Source organism: Falco punctatus (genome assembly GCF_963210335.1).
Source record: "Falco punctatus genome assembly, chromosome: 9".
NCBI classification, from domain to species: Eukaryota; Metazoa; Chordata; class Aves; order Falconiformes; family Falconidae; genus Falco; species Falco punctatus.
The window spans coordinates 46,074,548-46,095,645 of record NC_137589.1 but is presented as its reverse complement, the minus strand read 5'-3'; the positions used below and the strand labels follow the sequence as shown (position 1 = coordinate 46,095,645).

General features: G+C 52.2%; 1 protein-coding gene across 1 annotated transcript; it reads right to left on the bottom strand.

Annotated features, from left to right (window-relative positions):
• Positions 1–2,564: 2,564 nt before the first annotated feature.
• Positions 2,565–21,060, bottom strand: LOC308069100 (uncharacterized protein). The gene is made up of 3 exons (XM_080400854.1): positions 16,658–21,060; positions 15,313–15,453; positions 2,565–15,120 (listed from the first exon to the last, which is right to left on the bottom strand). The coding sequence occupies exons 1-3, from the start codon at positions 16,731–16,733 to the stop codon at positions 14,924–14,926; spliced, it is 414 nt and encodes a 137-aa protein (XP_080256980.1). The 5' UTR covers positions 16,734–21,060; the 3' UTR covers positions 2,565–14,923.
• Between the last annotated feature and the right edge of the window lie 38 nt (positions 21,061–21,098).

Here is a 21,098-nt window from a genome sequence, read left to right as displayed (position 1 = left end):
CAGGATGGGAGAGCGGAGGGTAGCACATCAAACAGCTCAGGAGGCACAGAGGGATGGAGTGATGGATGGAGGCCGCCCTGTGATTAATAATCAAACCAAGAGCTTTTACTGGGTGTCATGTGGAAAATGTGGCTTTGGAAACATTTGTCTTCATCCTGCAAACAACAAGTGGTGTTTCTCTCCCTTTCTTTGTTTCTCATCCCCCTTCCCTCCCTCCCTCTCCCTCTTCTGGCTTTTCTTGCCCAGATTCACTGATTAAAATCTTTTCCATCCTTTACCTGCTCCAAGTGGCTCCTGTTCTGGTTTGATTTATGCTTTGCTTATCTCAGGCTTCAGTGGAAAAATAATGACGAGATAATAAAGAGCACTAAGTAGCTTTTCAAATGACATGGCTCCTGCTGCGTAGGACTGGGTTTTTCAGGAGCGGGGAGGGAGATGCTGTGATGGCCCTGGGCCAGAGCAGAGGGAGGATAACAGAGAGAAACTCTGCTCCCACTGCGGCCGCGGTCCACCGGCTCGTGGGGGGAAAGCTGGGGACACCTTCCAGCAGGTGTGGGTCAGGCACACAGCGGGGGTCAGGCAATTTCACCTGGCAAATTGATGACGTGATGATGCAGTGGCTGTTGGTCCCCCCAGGTACGCGTGGTCCAGGACACCGGCTTCTCTCCAGCAGACTCACCAGGGTGCTCTTTCCCACCTCCTTGACCATCTCCTGGACAAACCCTGCCAGCCAGAGAGGAGACCCCCAGCTCCATCCTTCGGCTGACCTGGGGTGCCCAAACCCTGCTACCCCCTGCAGCCTCTGGGTCTTGCTGCTCCCAGTGGTCCTGCATGAGCTCCATATGCATGGGGCTTCACCCCCAGCAGCAGGGATCAGACTTAACTATAGGGTTGGGACCTACAGGTTTCCCTGCCTTATTCCTCGCTGTCTGCAGGGACACACAGCTTCCCTGTTCCAGCTTTCCCCATCCCCAGCCTCAGTGTCATCTGGTTAAAGAATTGCCATTAATTTTAGGGTAGGAAGGACCCATTGTTTACTGCGCGATCAGGGAAAAGGGAATGTTTTTGTTGCCAATAAACTATTTTTACTTGTAATGTAGATCCAGTATGGCCAGCAAAGTATCCGTGGTGTGGGAACAGCAGGTTGTTTGCAGAGCAAGGCGGGTGGCAGGCTGCAGGGAGAAGCTGTGCAGGGGCAAATGCTGTTCATCGTCCCGCAGCAAAACCTCCGGCCGCCTGCCCTGCGCCAGCGTGCACCCGGCGCGGGGATGCTCAGCGGTGCTGGCTGGGACCGGGAGGCAGCAGTAGCCAGCCCTGTCCCTTCCAGTACACATTTCCAACAAATCATCCCCCAAAATGTGCTGCTCGGCTCAACTCAAAGGGGAGAAGCGATACAAGCCAGCGGAGGACGTGCAGCGTGAAATTATTGTAGAGGAGGGATAGCAGAGGTCCCTTCTGGCTTTAAATAATCCCAAAAAATACGTGTGTCTGGATCACCTCCTGGCTCCTTCCAAGGAGTGAGGGGTGTGTGAGCGAGTCAGTCGGGAAAGGGGAGGGATGCCTGTTTATCTACCCCTCTCTGGCGGGGAGCCAGCAGCTTACACCTATGGCAGCACCGGAGCCCTCTCCGCCGAGCATACATTCCCCGCGCTGTATGCTCTATAAATACGTGTGCATGACAGATTTGGCACCGCATATTCCTGTAAGTGATGTAATCTTTGGGAAGTTACTTAGCAACCACGGAAAATGTTTTGGAGGCTCTAATTTTTCAGTATGGTAAAATCGTATATTTATGCAGTGCAGCTAATCAGCTTGCTGGCAAGTCAGCGACGATGATCTCATTTTCTTCATCATTATTTTATGTGAATTGGGCTTTTAGCACTAAAGAGACCACAAAGATTTAATTCAAAAATGTGATTGCTTTATGTTTCCAGGGTATCATTAACATGGCATCTACGCAAATAACCATGGTAACAAACTGGTAATTAGTACATATATGGCACTTATTATTAATACAGAAACAGGACAAGTTCCAAATCAGCGTCGATTACAGTACATTATTACCATAGTAATTACCTGCAGTAACACACACAAATTGAACTAAATGGCCAATTGAACTAGAGTGAATGGCTTTTTATTCCAGTCCCTAAATAATGTGCATTCTTGGCTGAGTAGTTCAAGGTAAATAAAACTGTTTTAAATTTATTGCCAACTTTTTTTTTTTTTTTCCTTTGGTGGGGAAGGGCTGGGAATGGCAGGAGTCAATAACTTTTTTTGCCATGCATACAGTACAATTATTGTACAGACTAAGCCATTCCTGACTCCCAGAGAAAGACAAAGAGGGTAAAAGTTATTCGTTTCTATTTTATTAACAGGTTTATTTCTGTAATTTCAGCTATGAAGTAATGTTCAGCACATCTAAAAGAGTGAATGCCAAGTAATGTAGGGTCCAGATTCATTCTTTTGGTTTATGGGGTTTGGGGGGAGGGGGGGGGGAGGGGGGTGGTGGTGAGAGAGAAAGAATAGCTGCATTTGGAGGAGGCCAGAAAACGAAACTTTTTTCAAAAATAATGGAAAAGCAGGGGTTTGGCCTAACCTTTCCCCCATGGTTTGAGGCCTCAATATAAACATATTGAACCCACAAACCCAAGTCAAACCCAAGAAGCCAAATGCACTAGCTGGAGCCGGCTGTGCTGAGATGAAGCCAAGTGTCAAAAAAAGATAAAAACTCCGAATTGCTTCTCATTCTGCCCATTTTGCAACGTTACACTGATGCCCTAGTGCCTGTTGCAGCCTGGGGAGAGCTGGAAAGCATCTCTCTGGGAGGCTGAAAGGTGCTGAAGCCCCAGGGCTCGGGGGAGCGGAGGCAGACCCTGCCGGCGGGGTGCGGTGGGGAGGAGCCCTCCCAAGGTGGAAGCCATCTATCCATCCTAATTCCTGTCCTTCTAAATGGAAATAACAGTTAGAGAGAAGCTTTCAAAAGAAATTTCTGCCTGGCCTCGAAACCTGCAGTCCTTACCGAGCTGGGAGCAAGCACTCCAGCTGTGCCGTAGGGGTGCACACGCGCGTGCAAGGCGTGCTCCGCACGCTCACGGGCAGCTGGTCCTGCAGGTGCACTGTTCGAGAGAGATTTTTTTCTTTTTTTTTTTTTTTTTTTTCCCTCAGCTTTGCCTTTTGAAATGATTCTCCCGGGCTCTCTGTATGATGATGATATTACCATTCACTTCTTATTTGGAAGGGCTTTCTTCCAGCTGACATTTTTTTCTGTCCAGAGCCCCACTAAAGAAGTTCTTGGAGCGCAGAAGTGGCCCCAGGCCCACCAAATGAGGTGCCTTCCCTCTCCCCAGCACCAGCAACCAAGAGCAGGATTAGAATTGCAGTTATTCACAGATTTTTCCTCCCTGCCTCCTTCCTTCTCTTTCCTCCAGACAAGCCCTAGTATTTCCACTCGCTGTCGGTAATTCAGACAATACCATCCCTTGAGCTGAGTGTGCAGAGCGGCACTGGATGTATGGATGTGCGTGTTCATGTCACAGGCAGTACGTGAGGGCTTTGGCAGCCAGCACAGCTGTGGAGGGCATCCTACTTGTGGACCTGTATGAGAGGGAAAAGTGGAGAACCTTCCACACCAAAAAAACTTGCTTTATTGGGCTCTTTACCCGGGCACCTCTGCCAGGCACACTGGAGAATCATCGTTCCTTTATCAGGTCCATCTCTCATTGTACTTTACCTTCCTCAATTCATGAGAAAATTATTATTTTAGCAGGCAAGCATTTAATTAAGTTTCACTGTATTTGCTTTGGCTCTCACAGCATGGAAAATCTCCTCCTTTTAACAACGATCCATTGAACGTGGGTTCTGATAAAGCCAAGTTGCCTGTAACTCAGCTTTATGCAATCCCCTCCCGACTCTCCATGCAGCTCCCTTTCTCCTTCCAAATCCCAAGCCCACCTAACGTCACTGGGGTGCTCTGGGCCTGGCCTGCCGTGCCAGAAGTGTACAGAACCCCTTTCAGCAGGCAGCAGAAGCAGCAACACTTCTCATCCCTGCATCATGCCACCTGCCCACTCCTCCCCCCGCACCCCACCGCCTGACTCACAAACTTACCACTTCAAATTAACACCCATTAGGGCTTATTTCCATCACGCTCGTCCTACGCACGCACAGCACACCATTACCTGGGTTCAAAACAAGGTTTAAGCCTTGTTTTGATGATGAGTTTATCCCAGGTTTGTTTCCGGGAGGGAGGAGGTTGCCCTCATCAGAGCCGAAAGCATCATTTCGAAGGGTGGGAGAGCAGCAGGGCTGCCTCTGAGGAGCAGCACCACTCCTGGGCTCACTTATTTAATCCAACAAGCCCATGACATGTCAGTCCTAAGGAGTAAAAGGCTCTTTTTCCTCTGCGGTGCCAAGAGCCATGAGCAGCTCATCTTTGTGGAGTGATTGTGCGCTGCTATTGAGGACTGTTCCTTCCGTGCTGGCCTTTTTTTTGTTTGTTTGTTTTCATTTTCTCAACAGCAATTAGAAAAAAAACCTCCAAAACGATGGGGGGTTATCCTCAGCCCTGCTTCATGGGCCGTCATCAGGAGCTGGGACCTTTCTCAGCCCGAGCACAGGCTCAGGTACCCGCAGAGGAGCACGGCAGTCACACCTGCCCTCAGGACAGCCTGGGAAATGCCATCACCGCCGCCCTGTGCCACGGCCACTGCCTTGCTGCAGCCCCCTCCCTGCTCCAGAGGCCAAACCAGGCATCCCGGATCCCCCAGGAGCCTGGCAGCTGGGCAGAGGTGGATGCAGGACCGCACAGCCCATCCCTCGCATCAGCACCTAGCCTACGGACTAACTCCCACCAACCTGGGATGCAACATCCCACTTTACCTTAAAAACCCCTGCAGAGCAGAGCAGGGCTTGCTTTTCTCTCTCCCTCTCTTCCTGTTACTGTTTTGTTTTGCAGCAGTTGCTGCTGTTGCCATGCTATGTCCTTTTGTTGCTATGGATTAATAGTGGTTTTTACTTATTTTTATGTATGTCCTGGGAACATGATTGCTTAATTTGCCCTGCAGGTTTGTAGGCCTGACAGGCATTTCCACATCGTCCCAGAACTCACCTTATCTTAATCCAGTTCTGGGCTGCTTGCAGGGTAAATATCTGCAGAAATGTTCACTCAGAGGCTTGAGACCGGTATTTGCCCCAGCAAGCGGTCAGGGTGTGAGCGGAGGGGACATAGTGTTCCTACAACCTGTGCTCTGCCCTCTCTGCTGTCATGGGGCTGTTTTTCATCTAACCCAGAATAACAACTCAGAAGCCACCAGCATAATGGTCTACCAAGCCTGGGCAGAAGGAGGGGCTCCAGCTGTCCTCCACGGACCCCCAGAGCTTGAAGATGACACATCTGAGGGTTTGCATAAAATATGCTCCTTTATGTTATTATAATGGGCAGCAGGATTTTGCCTCCAGCTTTTTCTGCCCCTGGAAAATCCTGGTCACTAGAGAGGGGCCAGGCATCCCTGGGGAGCATCTCAGCTGTGCCATGGGAAAGCCTTTTGTCTCCAGCACGTCAACATGGTGATGGGAGTGAGGGTGTCAGAAAAAGAATAGGAACAAAGTGTTTTCCAGCGATTTTAGGAGGTTGGCTTGTAGGCTGTGGAGTCAGAAGAGTCAGCATGGGGAGGGCTGAGTTCCTGAGGCCATTTGCTCAGACCTCAGTTCGTTCCTGCCCCACAAACCCCAGGGCTGGTCCATCATTACCGGCTCCAGCAGTACTCAGCATCACTGCTCTGAGTACCCCGGCCACCCCTGCAACCTTACTTGCCACCAGCCAGTCCAAGAGGTGGACTTGCATAAGGAAACCACTGCAAATGTGTGGTTTCATCATGTTATGCGAATGTGGAAGCATGGAGTGGAGATCAGGAGGGATCTGCTCTGGGTCTGGCTCCACTGCATGCCCCTTGTGGGATAGTCTGCTTTATTATGTAAAGGCAAGCCTTTAATTGCTCTGTGTCTCCATCCTCCCCACATGAAATGGGGAAAACAATCCACCCTTTTGTCCCATTATTGAAATCTTCAGGGAAGTGACTTTGTCCTATTATTATTTTTGCATTTGGCTCACCACAGTAGCCACCAAGCCCTAATGTGCTAATGAATATGGATGCAGGGATCGGTCTCTTCCCTTCTGCAATTAATCTTGCCTCCATCCTACTGGGTCATCTAATGAGCAATACTCAGACAAATATCCCCCTGGAGTCGTGAGCCTCGGCGGTTCCTCGGTTGCACACATCAAAGGGGAGATGGTGACATCATGGAGATCACAGAAAACATCAAGTCTGTCTGTCTGGGGGGGGGGGGGGGGGAAATAGCTTCTCGCAGATCCACAGCTGGTGGGGCTTTTAATTACATAAGGCTGAGGAACATTCCAACCATAACATCCTGCAGCCTCTCCGCCACCAGACAACGCGTCTTTTATTAGCGTAGGAATGTATCTTTAATAAACTGGAGGGTTTTAACTTGTCAGAGGGTGCCGGGGACTGGAACCACCGTGGTCGGTTTTGGCCTGGCTGTTGCAGCAGCAGCAGGGCAGGTCGCCCCACGGCTGCCCCCGTCCCCTGCCCATGCTGGTGCCAGGCCAGGGGGATGCTCGTTGCTCCCCAGGCACCCCCCGGTCCCAGGCACCCTGCTCTTACAGGGGGGTGACTCGCCAGGCCCTCCATGGGCATCTCACAGCATCTTGCCCACTGTCCCACTGAAATCCATCCATGCCCCTGTAAGAAGAAGGGCTGGCAGCATGGCTGAGCTGTAAGGGAAGCTGAAGTCAACATGGCAAAGGAGCAAGTCCCTTCTGCAGCCTTAATCACCTCTGCCATCATCAGTGCCCAGGAGTTTGCACAAACTGGGCTTTGGGGGGTTGTTCGATACAAATAAATTTGTTTTCTCCAATCCCAAAACTATTGTCGCCGTCTTCCTGTGTGTATATACATAGAAATGTACAATCCCATGTTATTCAGAAGGGTTTGGGGCTTGCTGTGAGGTTTTCTTTCCCTCTGCTTAAAGCAGCGCCGGAGGGAAGGTGATGCTGAGTGGTTGCTCCACCAAGTAACAAATCTCCCGTATTGTTCCCTCTCCTTTATTTATCCTGAGCAGGCGGTAGCCAGGGGGTCTGAAAAAGTGCACCATGTTCCGAGGCGTGCAGCCCTGCAAATCGCTGTTTGCTTTAATCAATCCTGGAGGAGTCCGTGGGGGCCAGGATAGGTGCGACGCCGGAGATTTGTTCTATTGATTAACCCAGCACCGGGATGAGAGGAATCAAACACTGGGAGTGGATAAAAGCCGGGGAGGTGAATAGGGCTATTGTCAAGTTTGGTTTGCAGGTTATTGGGTTTGGGTGATTTTATTTTTCTTTCCTTAGCTTGGGGCTGAGAGAAAGCAGAATAACTTTTCTAATATTCCTCCCCACTTTCCCGTTTCAACTTCCCCCAGTTAACGCCGCACACCAGAGAGAACCCCCCCCTGCCTGCAGCCAAAAGTGAGATTTCACATTATTGCATCTGACAGCTCTCATTCCTCGGGCACTTTCTTTTTCCTTCCTCAAAGGAGGCGGGCATGGGGGCGGGTGGGGGGTGGAATCAAAGATTTCCAAACCTGAGCACCTTCTGAGACCGCAAAATGTAGCCCCTCGTCAGGAGGGATGCTCTGAGCCGGGAAGCAGGAGGGAGGGTTGATGCGATCCTGCGCAGCTTGGGAAGTTACGTTTGTTTGACATCGCGTTTGCCTTGGGCCCTTGGAAGATGTTTGTAGTTTTCAATTAATCTCATTAGTTTGGAAGTAGATGGAGGGATGGGGAGGCAGGCAGGAGAGGTGGGAAATAAAAATAATTTCACGGGGAATTCTCTTTAATGACTTTTTAAAAACATGTAATTGAAATCAGTGCTGGTGGAAAATGTTTTAATAGTGCTGAAGCCAGCTGAGGGGAAGCAGCAAGGGATGCTCAGAAAAACCCTTGTATGAGGGATCTGCTGGGATGGGACTGAGCTGTGGGGGCAAAGGGTTGGCAGGGGGGCTGGCATGGGGACAGCAGCAGGATCAGGACCCACAGCTGGGTCCCCCTAGCCTGGGCTTTGCAGGTGAGCTGCCCCAGCTGCTGCAAAGCCCCGGGAGAGCCCTACTTGCCATCATCGAGTGAGCTTTTCATTTCCTTTTGCTGCTCTCCTGAGGTTGAATTTGCAAGTCTGGAAATAGTCAGCGATTCCTGCAGCTTGCCTTTGCCTCGCTCACCGATGAGGTGCCAGACCCCACAGCTATTTACCCGCTGTGGTGACACGGGGATGAGCTGGGAGGTGGTCTGGGGTGAGGACAGGGCACAGCCTGGATGGGCTCCAGACCCTTCATCCCTGGAGGGATGGCCGGAGGAGGGATGGAGCCTGACCATGCACTCTAGGCGTAAAAACCTCTGCATCGTGGTCACCACACCTGCCCCCCAGGGCAGAGCCCAGCGCTTGGGGGGGCACAGGGCTCACTGAGCATCCATCCCATCGGCCAAAGTCACTGCATCCCAATTAACCACACATTCACTGGAGAGGGAGAGCTGTTCTGGGAGAGAGGCATCGCTTGCTTGGGTTTCAAGGAGGATCCTGTGGCAGAGACCCCCGGCAGCCCCCACACAGCCAGAGCTGCCCCAAGCCACCCCTTCCCATCCACCTGGCCAGAGAGGTGTGCCCTCCTCTCCAGCCTCCAGAGCGAGCACTTAATTGATCGGATTATCCCTTATTTACTAATTAGCAGCCTAGTGCTCAGACGGCAGGAGCGGGGGCCAGCAGCGCCTTCCCTTTATACCGAAGCAGTTGGTGTTTGACGGTGGCAGAGGCTCCGTCAGCAATTTGCTGTGATTCATTTCTGCCGTGTAAAACTGAAGCTTGGCACAGCACTTTCCCGGGAGCAAAGCGCCGCCGCCGGGAAGATGCAATGCCAGACTCTGCCCACCCTTTAACTTGCCTTATTTTTCCTTCTTCCACAGCAGGGTTTGGTTTTCTGTGTTGAACGAGCTCTGTAATTACTGTCAAAGAGAAAGTCTGCTGCTCCGTGGAGGTAGCACTCATAAAGAAGATATAACCCAAGGGGAGGGACGTGACACTGACACCCAGAAGACATGGCTTTTATCCCAGAGGAGTTACCCACTGCGAGGACACATCCTCCTGTCCATCAGTCACCTCTCCCCGTCCTCCTCCATGCTGCCGCCCACGTCATGATCTCTCGCTCCGGGTGTTCATCCATCCTCCCCCGGATCAACACTCGCTGCCTAATGTCACGGCAGTCAGGAGAGTGAATTTGCGTCCGCATGCCTGGGGAGAGGCAGACTGCAGGATTAGGTCCACTGTGTCACCATACGGTATTTTTATTCCCTCTAGCTCTTCATTAGCGAGAATTTGGGGACTTGGAGAAACAAAACTAATCACCTGGCACCACAGTGTCTCCCCTTTTGTCCATTGTTTGCTGTTATATTCCTGCCACCCCACCAACCACCTCCACTGAAGGACAGAAAAGAGCAAACTATGACAGAAATATCCATCCTTTGCAGCAGAACCTGTGAGGTCAGCGAGAATGGCCGAAGGGTGTAAGATGCTAAAACAACAGAGTCAAAGGAAAAGGCTTAAGGGTGTGTGGCCAGGCTGAATAAACCTGACAGCTGGGGAGGAAGGACACGCGAATCCACTGATGATCCATTAGCAGGCTCTGTAAGATGTGAATCTAGCTTCTGAGCCAAAGAGCACACCTTTTGACTTATTAGCAGCCAAAACCTTGCGTGCATTACTTCGGGGTGTCCCAGGGGCATGTACAAACCAACGCTTTTCCCTACCAGAAGCCAGTTACACAAAAGGAAAGTCTGACATAGAACATCTCAAAATACATGGCCACCGGGGCAGGTCACTCTGTGCTGGGGCTTCTGGGCACGGAGGGTACGAGGCAGGGATGCTGGAGTTGTGGGATGCCCATGGTACCCAGCATGGAGGACAAGCTGCTGCCGTGCGGGTTCATCCTGGCAGTTAAACACCGTGACACGGCCACAGTGCCACCGGCTCCTGGCTGACCCAGGGGTGATGCCGGTTGGGTACGGCGGGGGAGGTCCTCCCACCACCACTGCATTTGCTCCCTTGCCAATGGATCAATTGTGCTGAGGGAGGTCTGGGCTGTATGTAGGTCACGCACATCGCTGGCTCCAGCACTGCCATGAGTTTATTAAAATGAACAAGGATCCCCCTTCTCCCTCCGTTCAACCCCCCTAAGCCCAGCCCTTGGCAGAGGGCAGCCTTGGCTCTTGTCCTAGAGAAGAAGAGCATTTCTTTGAGGCTTTGGGATCATTTGAGCAAAGCCAGTGTGTGTGCAGCCCCTGGACCAGTATGGACGCTGTGCCCTGTACATCCTCCTGAGCGATGTGCTCCCTGTTTGTCTGTGCATGAGGAGAGCTCTGTGCTGGGAGGCAAATTGGCAACATGACCCACTTCATGGTTTTCTGTCAATAAGGCTGCCACCGCTCCCTCTCAGCTTTGTGAAATGGATGGGGCTGATCCAGCTCCCGGAGAAGGGGAACTTCTCTCCTGGGGCTCGCTGCAGCATCCCCTGGGGCAAACGGGGCAGCCACGGGGAGGAGGGAGCTGGATGTCCCACACACAGTTGCTCCCCTGCTTGTCTCTCCTTGGGAGGGGAGCAGATAAGAGACATCCCACCCTTTAACCTTGGGAGCCTCTGGTTTTGGCCACCCAGCTTTGATTCCCCTGGGAAGCCTTTATCACTCAAGGAGAAAACCCAAATCCTCTGGCAACTTGGCTCCTTCAGGGCTTGCCAGCTGGGGGAAGGGGAGGGCAGGGTGAGAGAGAGAGAAGGAGAAAGCAGAGAAGAAACTTCCTCAAATAAAAAAATATTCCATAGTTTCGAGCAAACTTTGCGCTAGCTGAAAATTTGACCTTGTGTTCTCTCCTAGGAACAAACAAGAGCAGAACGAGGATCATATTATTTTGCCTGAAATTTGGAGTGGATCAGACCCCTGCTGTTCCGAGCTCCTGCAATGAATGGCTATAAACAACATGCATTTCCGGAGAATGAATTAAACAGCGAGCCTGAGTACTGACTGTATTTTAAGAGATGTTTATTTGTCCTCACTGCCTCTCTATAAAGAGTTGCACAAGGACTTACTAAATTTTAACCCCACATTGTTCTTGGGTAAACACTGCCCTTTATCCAGCCTGAGGAGTGCTGGCAGCAGAGATAAGCCCACATTAGCTCGGCTCTCTGGAGCACCCAGCCTTTCAGCAGCGATCCCGAGGCAGCCCTGGGCATCAGTGCTGCACTAAGACCCTGCAGACCCTGGGGGTCTCTGCGGACCCAGATCCCAATCACCTGCAGATCTCTGATAGTTTTCTACACTTCTCTGCGAAAAAAGATTTTGCGAGAAGGTGGGGAATGACCTTGGCCTGCAGAAGCGGAGCTGAGCCGGTAACTTACATCTCAGCTCCTCTCTTATTTTGCATGGTGGAAAGGGGAAGGGTGAGAAGCCGTGAACACCAAAGAGCAGCGCTGTGACTCCCCACCCAGTCAAGCCCCGGGGACACCCTTGTGCTCAGCTCCTCCTGTCCCAGCTCCTATCACCACATGAAGCAAGCACCGTGGTGCTGTGGTCCATCCCTCGCACGCCCTTCCCGCAGGCAGCGATGGGCAGAGAAGCGCCGAGCGCTTCCTCCTCCCGCACTTGCACTCCCCACACACAGGATCACTGGTGAATACACAAAAAAAGGCGAAGGGGGGTTAATACCACTGCACACTTTCTGTTTTCTTTGATTTCCACATCTAAACAGCCTGCACTTTCGGACCATCTGCTGGCACCCAGTGGGGTGGGGAGCTAGGGCTGCACAGCCAGCGGCGTTCGAGCAAGAAGAGCAGCCTGGAGTGTTGTATTTCTAGGGGAAAAAAATGGATTTGCTGCTCACAAGGGAAAGGCTGAGTAAAAGCATGAAAAGTAAACCCCGGTGCCTTGCCATGAAAGCCAGGCCAGCTCTCCCTGCCTTACCAGGACCCCCCGAGCAGTCCCCACCACCCTGCTTTTGGGGTGTTTCAGGGCGTTTCCCCCTCTTTGGGGGGCCATAGCCACAGGATGCGAGATGCTGAATGAGTCTCCAAAAAGAAGAAGGATCTGTGCCTTGTAGAAACGTTTCTGAACTCATATTTGTTCCCTCTCCTGGGTCTGGGCAGAATGTCAAAGCCTGCTCTGAGCTGGAAATATTTTAAGACTAGCACTCACTGGAGACTGAAACAATGGCAATTCTTCAGCTACTGAGGCTTTTATAAAAGGGCTTTTGACACAGAGGCTGCTTAGGGTTGGGTTTTGCTTTTTTTTGTAGCCGCTTTTTCTCCCAGAAAACACTGTGCTAGCGTCCGTGTGCATGCTTGCGCACATACTTTCACATGTGCAAAATGATCTGCTGGCTTTCAGCGGGGCCGTGCATGCGAATGCCCACGAGGGTGCCTGCAGCCCTGCTAGGGTGCAGCCAGCGCTGGCGAGGACACCGCTCACACGGGATGCCATGCAGCCGTGCAGGAAGAAGGCATTTGAGAGTAAATGTCAGCTTTTGCGTTTCTGGGTTTGGGGCTTTTTTTAAACATGTGGGTGGGACTTTTAATGCCCAGATGAAGCTGAGACAGTTTCAGTCTCCAGGGCTTATCCAGAAGATTCACACAAACGCTATGGAAAGTGTCTTTTTGCTTAGGAGGATGAAATTTGACACTGCAGAGATTTTAACCCGGTATTCCAGCCAGGAGCCTCAGTGGTTAGTGTGTCGTATCTGATAAAGGCTAATCAGCCCTCCTTCAGGCACCATTCAGTTCTGATTTTCATCCGCCTCCCATGCATATTGCGTTATCCGCGATACGTACTCACGTGCAGGCAAACCAGTGCAAGTGCTGCTCAGTTCTGGGCTTCCCTGGACACAAGACCAACAGGCAAGAAAGAGGGCGAAGAAGCAGATGATGGGCCCCACAACCAAAGCCATTGCAAACAGCTCCCAAACAGGTCTTCAGCACTGATTGGAAGCCAGCAGTGTCCGGCACCAGTTTGCACTGGTGTGGGGATGGGATCCCAATGGGGAGCAGGGTTCTGACACAGCCCCGCTGCCGGCTGCCTGCCCCGAGCTCAGCATCGCCTGGCCCTGGTGCCGGCTTGTGCCATCCCAGCCAGCCTCCTCTCCCGCTAGGTGCCTGAAGCCTCCTCAGCAATTATCCCAGTTGCTGTTTGTTCAGGCGATGTGGATTTAGCTCTCCAGCCTCATGTGTAGTGTGTGTATAGGGAAAGATAGATTGCCGCTACTTTTCAGTATAAATCACAATCCTTACAACACTCCAAAGTAGCATTTTCAACCTCAGGGTGCTAATAGGATCCAGCAGGAGAAAGAAATGTCAGCTAAGTAGCAGGCGCTGTTTGGAGAGTGCAATGGAGCTGATCCACAGCCCGGGGGCAAAAGGAGCAATCCCAGGGCAAAGGTTAAAGAGTTCAGGAGCACTTCAGCCTACTTAATTGCAACAGGCCTCTTACACAGCGCAAGATGGATGACTCAAGCCGGGCAAGGGGGGCAGAGCGGGGCCAGCAGCATCACCGGCTGGATGCAGGCAGGCGGCCAGTGACCGCGGCGGAGGGGACCGTGATGGAGGGGACCACGGCGGCGTCTCGCCCCTCGCTTCTCCCCGAGATGCTGCTGGATGACAAGGTGGCCCACACCACACCGGGACCCCCGGCCACCAGCTCTGTCCCCTCCGCTGGGAGCCCTGTCCCCAGCCTCAGCCGATACATGGGAATTACATTGGAGCGGGCTGATGCTGCGGAGGATTTGTTGCAGGAGCTCAGCACAGCACTCATCCGCACAGATAAATAACCGGTAGCGAGAATAACTCCACCTGCCAAGGAAATGTTTCTTACTCCCCTGAAAATCATAAGGAACATTTAAAGGGGGAAGAGGGGGAATTGGTTAGTGTTGCTGTTCTTGTCATTTTTACAGGATTTGTTTTCTGATTTCCTACTATTTCGACTCTTCAGGATGTGAACATGTTTTGTATCAGCCCCAAGGTGCTTCTGCTGGGAAGGTGCTCCAGATAATATTTTTAGTAGAGTTTTGACTTGTTTTCTGACATACATCTGATAAATGTCATCAAAAGCTGTTGTTTTGCATGGAAAAGGTCTTTTGCATTATTTTTTTAATCTAAAGAAAAAGATTAGAATAAAAATATTTCATTCATTTCTCACCAGTAAGATTTATGCTGTTTCCCTGGTGATAAAAGCACAAGGCTGGCTCTTCAGACATATGCATTTAATTCCCAACTCCACCACAAACCCCCATGATGACCTTGAACAAGCCACTCGGGCTCCGATCCGTACAGGATGAGATTTTTCTGTTAAAGCTCCCATTTGGCCTCTTTGGTTGGGATAACATCTGCAAAAACCACTCATTTCAAGTGAGCACCCTGATCCCCATCCCACCACCCATCCATCCCATGGGACCCGACTGAAGGTGCTGCCCTGTGTGGGTGCCCCAGCCCTGCACCCCAAAGCCCCCCTGGGCGGTGGATGCCCTCTCGTGGGAAGAGCTGGGCTCGACACCCCGTGGGGTCGTGGGCAGAGCCCCCACAGGTACCCACAGGTGGCCGTGGGTACCCCTGGCCCCGCGGTCCTCATACCCCAGCCTGGAGCAGGGACCCCCAGGCCCCTGCCCTCCCCGCAATGCAGCCCTGCCGCCGGGGCATCACCGAAACCTTTCCAGGGTAAAGCCTTCGGCACCTTTTATTGAGGAGAGGAGAGAGGAGGCGTCCTGTCCACCCGTAAGAGAGGGATGGGGGCATCTCTGCTTCTGGCCCCCACCCCGAGGGTCCCATGGCCCTCCCAGCCCTGGGGGGCTCAGGTGAGGAGCAGGGCAGCAAGGATGCAGGGCAGCAGAAGGCAGCCGCCAGTGAGGCCAGGGGGCGGCTGGGGGGCTCTGGGGGAGCCATTGCAGAGGTCTGTGTCACAGCAGTGGATGCGGACCCCCGGCAGCTCCTGCTGCTGGCAGTGACGGGAGGTGGCACAGCCGCTGGTCAGCAGGATGCCCAGGACCACTGCAAAGCAAGCACAGCGTGGGATGTCAGGGCCAGGGGGACAGCGGTGACAGGCGGGGCAGAGGGTGATGCTCTGCCAGCCTTGCACCAGGGCCAGGCCCCATTTGAAGGCTGCAGGGTTGCCTTTGGGATGCGAGCATCGCCGGCTTGATCAGGCACCCGTGGCGACCCCAGCCCCCCAGGCAGACTCACCGCTCTCTGTCTTAATGCAGAACCGGTGTTTGAATCCCTGGTGGGAGTGGGAACAGGTGATCACCTCTGGGTTAGAGCACCCCATGTCCACGTTTTTGGTGCCAACGATGATGTTGCAGCCATAACACTGGAGTCCGGACACTAAACAAGAACCAGATGAACCACAACTGGATTTTATCAGGGGGAGAATACTTCATCTCCTTCCTAGCTGCTCTCTAACGGCTTTGCAGCGCTCTCTGCCTTGCCAAGTCACATCAAGCGCTGAGCCAGAGCCCGAAGCTGCCTGCCCACTTGTTTACCCACTGGGCCCAAAAAATATAAAGCATCTCCCACTAGATGTCAGTGCGAAATCAGAGATTAGCCGGAGAGTTGAGCTGGGATCAAGCAGTGGGAACAAGGGAGCTTTGAAACAGGGTTTGAGAAGAGTAGGGGAAACCTCCCAGCCACAGACACCACCGAGCCAGGGCTCGGCTGGTCTCTGAAACAGCTTTTCCCTGTTTCACCAAATTCCTCCAGTTTTAGCTGCGCCTGCGTTGGAGGCATCCACGCCGGAGGGATGGCTGCAGGAGCACGGTTGGGGTTTCTCCCTGAATTCCCTGATCACAGGATCTGTCAGGGGGGTAAAACGCCTCAGAAGCAGAAGGAAAATCCTCGTTCAGTGCAACTGCCAGGCAACACACCCGGGACAGTGGCGCTGGTGTGTGTCCCAGAGCTTTGCACCTTGTACCGGTGGCAGCTCAGTGTTTCCATGCAGGGTCAGCGACTGTGTCTGAGAACTGCTTGTCCTGGACCAGCATGGGAACTCAGCCATTTCTTAGATTTCTTTAAAAAAAACCATCCTTCAAAGGATATTAATTTACATCATCCGCAGAGTTTAAGGCAAACGCAGCACCTGATCTCTGTGTTGATTAATCACAGCAACAAAAATCAAGTTGGGCTTGCTGTTGCCGTTGCCTTTTCCCACCTCTGAATGCCGACCCAGAGCCCTTCCCGTGCCTGACCTCGTCTGCTCCCACGGGGTTGTCAGGAGGTGGGTGAGCACCCTCGCACAGCCAGGCAGGGCGAGGGGGTCCCTGCCCCGGCAGGAGTGGGGGAGGGGAGCCCAGGGGATCCCGGCTCCTGGCCCACGTTCTGTGCCCACCTGCCCTTGTTTCGTACAAAACGTGATGACATTAGCTCCATCCTAAACCCGCCAACACGCAGCTACATCGCTTAGGGCAGGAATGGCCCCAAATTCATCCCCAGGATAAATCACACCTTAACAACCAGCATTTAGGGAGGATGCAAACAACCATAACTCCGAAGGATGGGGTACATGCCGCACCCAGGGGACAGCAGCACTTACCCTCCGGGAGGACGAACACCACAGTCATCAGAGAGAGGATCCCATGGGCACCTCCAGGCATGTGTCCTGAGAGCATGGGGGTCGGCTCCCAGAGCCCGCGGGGGGCTCAGAGGGCAAACGCCGGTGTCTGGGGCAGCAGGCAGAGATGGCCTCTCCTCCTGGCTCTTTCCCCCAGCCGTGCACACCGCTTGCTTTTCGCCTGCAAAACCCTCCACCAGAATAAAGGGAGATGCCGTCAGTTCAGCAGAGAGCTGGCTGCTCCTCGCTTCTCCGGCCAGCCCCGTGGCACCTGGTCTCGTTATGCCAATGCTTAATTTCTCCCTTTTCCTCCTGAGAAATTCTCCGATTCTTTCAGTTCATGCACAGACCTGAGTGCATATGTGCTACCCTCAGTTATTTCTGTCCTATTTCCTCTGTCCACGATCACTTCCCATTAATACTACCGTGCAGCAGCTCTTGGAGAGAAATTCTCCCTAATCAAGATTTAGTTTTAAATCCACTTCGAAATCCTCTAATTCAGTTGGATTACGTAGAAGGGGTTTGGGGAGATGTGTGTTTTTACTGGGTTTTTTTTCCTCCTCTCTTTCCTTTCTGAGCTGCCTCATCTTCATGAACGGACCCACCGGCTTTCTGTGACATATTGCGCTATTTAAAGAGGGCAGGAATAATTTTATTAAAGAGAAGCAGTCAACTAATTTTAAATCCAAGGCTTGAGATTCTCTAACAAAGTACAGCCCTGGGGATGGCTGTGGGGTTAAAAGGAAAACTTGAAGGAGATAGGAGTGGGTTTGAATGTATCATATGCCTTTGCATACAAGAAAATAGTTGCCTTAATAAAGCAGTAAGGGGCGAAACGGGGCCAGCCCCGGGCTTGCATCGGCTCTGGAGGGAGGATGGAGGATGGCTGGGGCTGCTGGGGGCTTGGGAAGGTGGCCAGGGGCGCAGTGGAGGCAAGCACCGAGCCATGATGGCTGTGATCCTGGGGGGCCAGGATCAGACCCACAGCCACATGGGGCATCACGGACATCACCAGCTGCAGGATCAGGCCCCCAGACCCCTGTTGGCTCCTCCACTGCTGTCCCCGCAAGCAAAGCCCCAGCTCTCAGTGGAGCTAATAGGACTTAGAGAGCTAATGCTTACTAATAAGAGAGCGCGACCGAATGCATAGGATTAAAAAATTAAAATGACAAAATAAGCTGCTTATGTAGCCCATCCAGCAACCGCCTGCTAGCAACACCTGAAACCCCTCACCCTGAGCACCCAGGCAGCCCACGGGCACCTCCTCTGCCAGGCACAGCTCCTGGCCAGGCAGGGGCTTGGACCTAATCTCTACACAGCATCTTCGTTAGCAAGTATGCTCGTTAATATTTTACTGGGAGGCAGCACAAACTTGCCCATGTTTGGGCATCTACGGCTCAGGATGGGGCAATTAGCACCTGGGAGACGTGCCGAAATAATGCAGCTTATTTATTCAAATCACTTAAACCACCCACGGTGTCTCGATTGCCTCAAAACAACACGATTATAACGAATGTCTAACACAGCAAAGCCTGAAAGCCTCGGGGAGAAGGGATAAAACGCAGGAAATGGGATTGATTTAAACACATGCATAAATCAGAGCATTCAATAAGGAGGGGAAACTAACTTTTAATCCCCTAATAAACTCTTATGTATCTGGAAGGAGCTGGAAGGAGCAGCCAGGAGCAGCCGGGCTTGGTGGCAGCAGTGCACAGCAGTGCACAGTGGTGCACAGTGATGCACAGTGATGCACAGTGATGAGCAGCGGTTCGCAGTGATGTACAGCGATGCACAGTGATGCACGGTGATGAACAGTGATGCACAGCGATGCACAGTGATGAACAGTGGTGCACAGTGATGAACAGCAGTGCACAGTAATGAACAGTGGTGCACAGTGATGCACAATGATGCACAGCAATGCACAGTGATTCACAGTAACGTACAGCAATGCACAGCTGGTAGGCCCAGGGCCATGCACCCCACTGGGCTCAGCACCTGGCTCTGCAGCTTCATCCAGCCAAGCGGTTCCTCCAGCACATGGCACCAGCTGGCCTTTCCCACTGGGAACCAAGCGGGAAGCGCCGGGAGAGCCATTGGGACCCAGGGACAGCACGGTGCCACTGAACCTGGCGTCGGTGGGACCCGCAGTGGGATGCTGGGGTGGGTTACCCAGTGGGAGCATCGCCCCAACCCAGTGCCCAGGGCTGGGCTGAGGGGCAGCTGGTGCAAATTTAGCCCCGCGGTTTTGGTTTTATTGTCTTGCAATCCAGACACATTTATCAGCTCAGGGGCAGAGGGAACACGTCGGGAAGCAGCCTTCTTCCCCTGACTGAGAAAAATTTGATCAGCAAATCCCCCGGAACACTGGTGTTCCCACTTAAACCTTTGCGATACCCGGAGAGACGGCTAAACCCTGCGCAGATTAGACGGGTCCGCCTGCAAATCCTGCTTTAGCGCTCATCCCCGCGGCGGGCCACGTCGCACCCCCGTCCCACCACTCACCGCCGGCGGCGCTCCAGCCCCAGGCCTCGCACTCGCCCTAGGCGGGACTCGAACCGCGGTCCGAGGGCTCTCCCGCCGCCATTAGCGAGGCGGAAGCAGAAGTGCCCTCCCCCGGGAAACGCGCCCGCGGTTCCTTAGGGCTCGGCGGCGGCAGCAGGGGGCAGTCGAAGAGGACTGGGGCTGCGCTCTGGTTGGCTGAGAGTGATGAATACATTAAAACAGCGGCGGAAAGCGCGCGTCTCTGCTCTTTTAACGGGGTTGTTGGGGAGGGTTTATCCTCATTCAGGGGGAATTAGCGTAAAAATTTTAGGTAGGGTGAGGAAGAGATGAAAAATCGAGAAAGAAAGAAAAAAAAAAAAGGTGAATTTCTCCTCACTGTATGCTGAATAGTAGCTGCTTGGTGGAGGTATAAATAGCTCGGGCACGGCAGGGCGGTTGTGTTGTATGAAAGGAGAGAAGGTTAGCACTCCCCTTGATAAGGATGGAAGAGGCCCCAGTGGCCTGTACAACACGCATACGGTTAAGGCACTGCCACCTACTTCGTGGCATCTAACCATGTTTTTTTTCCATTACTTTTTTTTTTAAAAGTACCCCTAACGCGCACCCAGCTCCCTCCTTTTCTCTCCGCCTAGCGGCACCCAGCACAGCCGAGCCCCAGGCCAACAGCTCTCTTTCCCTCAGCAGGCTGCAACGCGCTCCAGCGCCATCAGCCTGCACTTAACACACGCAAAGCTACATCCTTCCTACTGCAGAGAAGAGCCAGCCCAGCCACACACAAACTTTGTTTTCAGCGCTGTACTTGACAAGATTAGCTAATCCTGGCTGTCAAACCACCCCTGACATGCCAGACTGGATACAATTACAGCTAAATAGAGCTCATGCCAGTAGACCCCAGCGTTATTCCTAGGTGGGATACCAGGGACTTGAAGCACAACGTTCATAAAGTGCAGCTTTCTTAGTAGATCCTTTACAGCAGGGCTCTTCAGTTTGGGGGAAAAGAATATCCTCCAAGAGATGTCCTCCTGACAACAGGAGAACCATCTCCCTTTTTCTCCGTAGCTCTCTGGCTCAGAAGGCAGGGAAACAGCTACACCAGCAAAGCCATTCACACAAACACAGCTGCATGGCAAGTACGATGCTACAAAACATTCTTGAATGTCTGTAAAAATGCTTTGCTGGAGTAATATACCAGCTTCTCCACACTGGTAAAGCAGCACATCCACATCCTGCAATTGAAAGGTTTCACTGGCCTGTGAGAAAAAGACTGGGGGAAAAAAAAATAAAAGTAAAGAAATTGATTATTTCAGGAGTGACACTCAGTAGGGCTAGAGACACAGTGTCCTTTCCTGGGGGATAATGAAAAACCTCAAAAGACAGTGATATTATTAACAGCCATTTTAGCACCAGCTCAACATGAAATCTATTTTTATATTTTAAAAAGCTATACCTCATGTCTTGCAGCTGTCTTCTTCTCTAAGGGTAAAGCAAGGCAGTCTCGGAGCAGCCATGGGAGGAGAGGTTTGTACTGTAATTGATTTCCAGTTATCATCAAGCACATGAGGTCGATATGAAAAAAAATAATAATGGATTTTTGTTTCACCAGGAACAAAACATCCCTTTGGAGCAGAACCCTTTGGGTACAATAAAACCTGTGCCTCAACACAATTTTTAACCAGCACAAGCAAACTCCTGGATCGCCACTCAGCCTGCCCTGCCCATTCTGCAAGGAGAGGGCAGCAGGATTCCTTTCCCCTTAGCTAAAGGTCTCTGTGAGGGTTTGTACTAATGTTGCCTCTGCCGAGGACGCCTTCAGTTCAATCCTCTTACTTCCTTTAAACAAATTTTGACGTGAGTTATGCTCCTCTCTTCTTTCTCCATAACAGATGTAAAGCACCACGCTGCTGCTCCTTTCTTCCTCCTC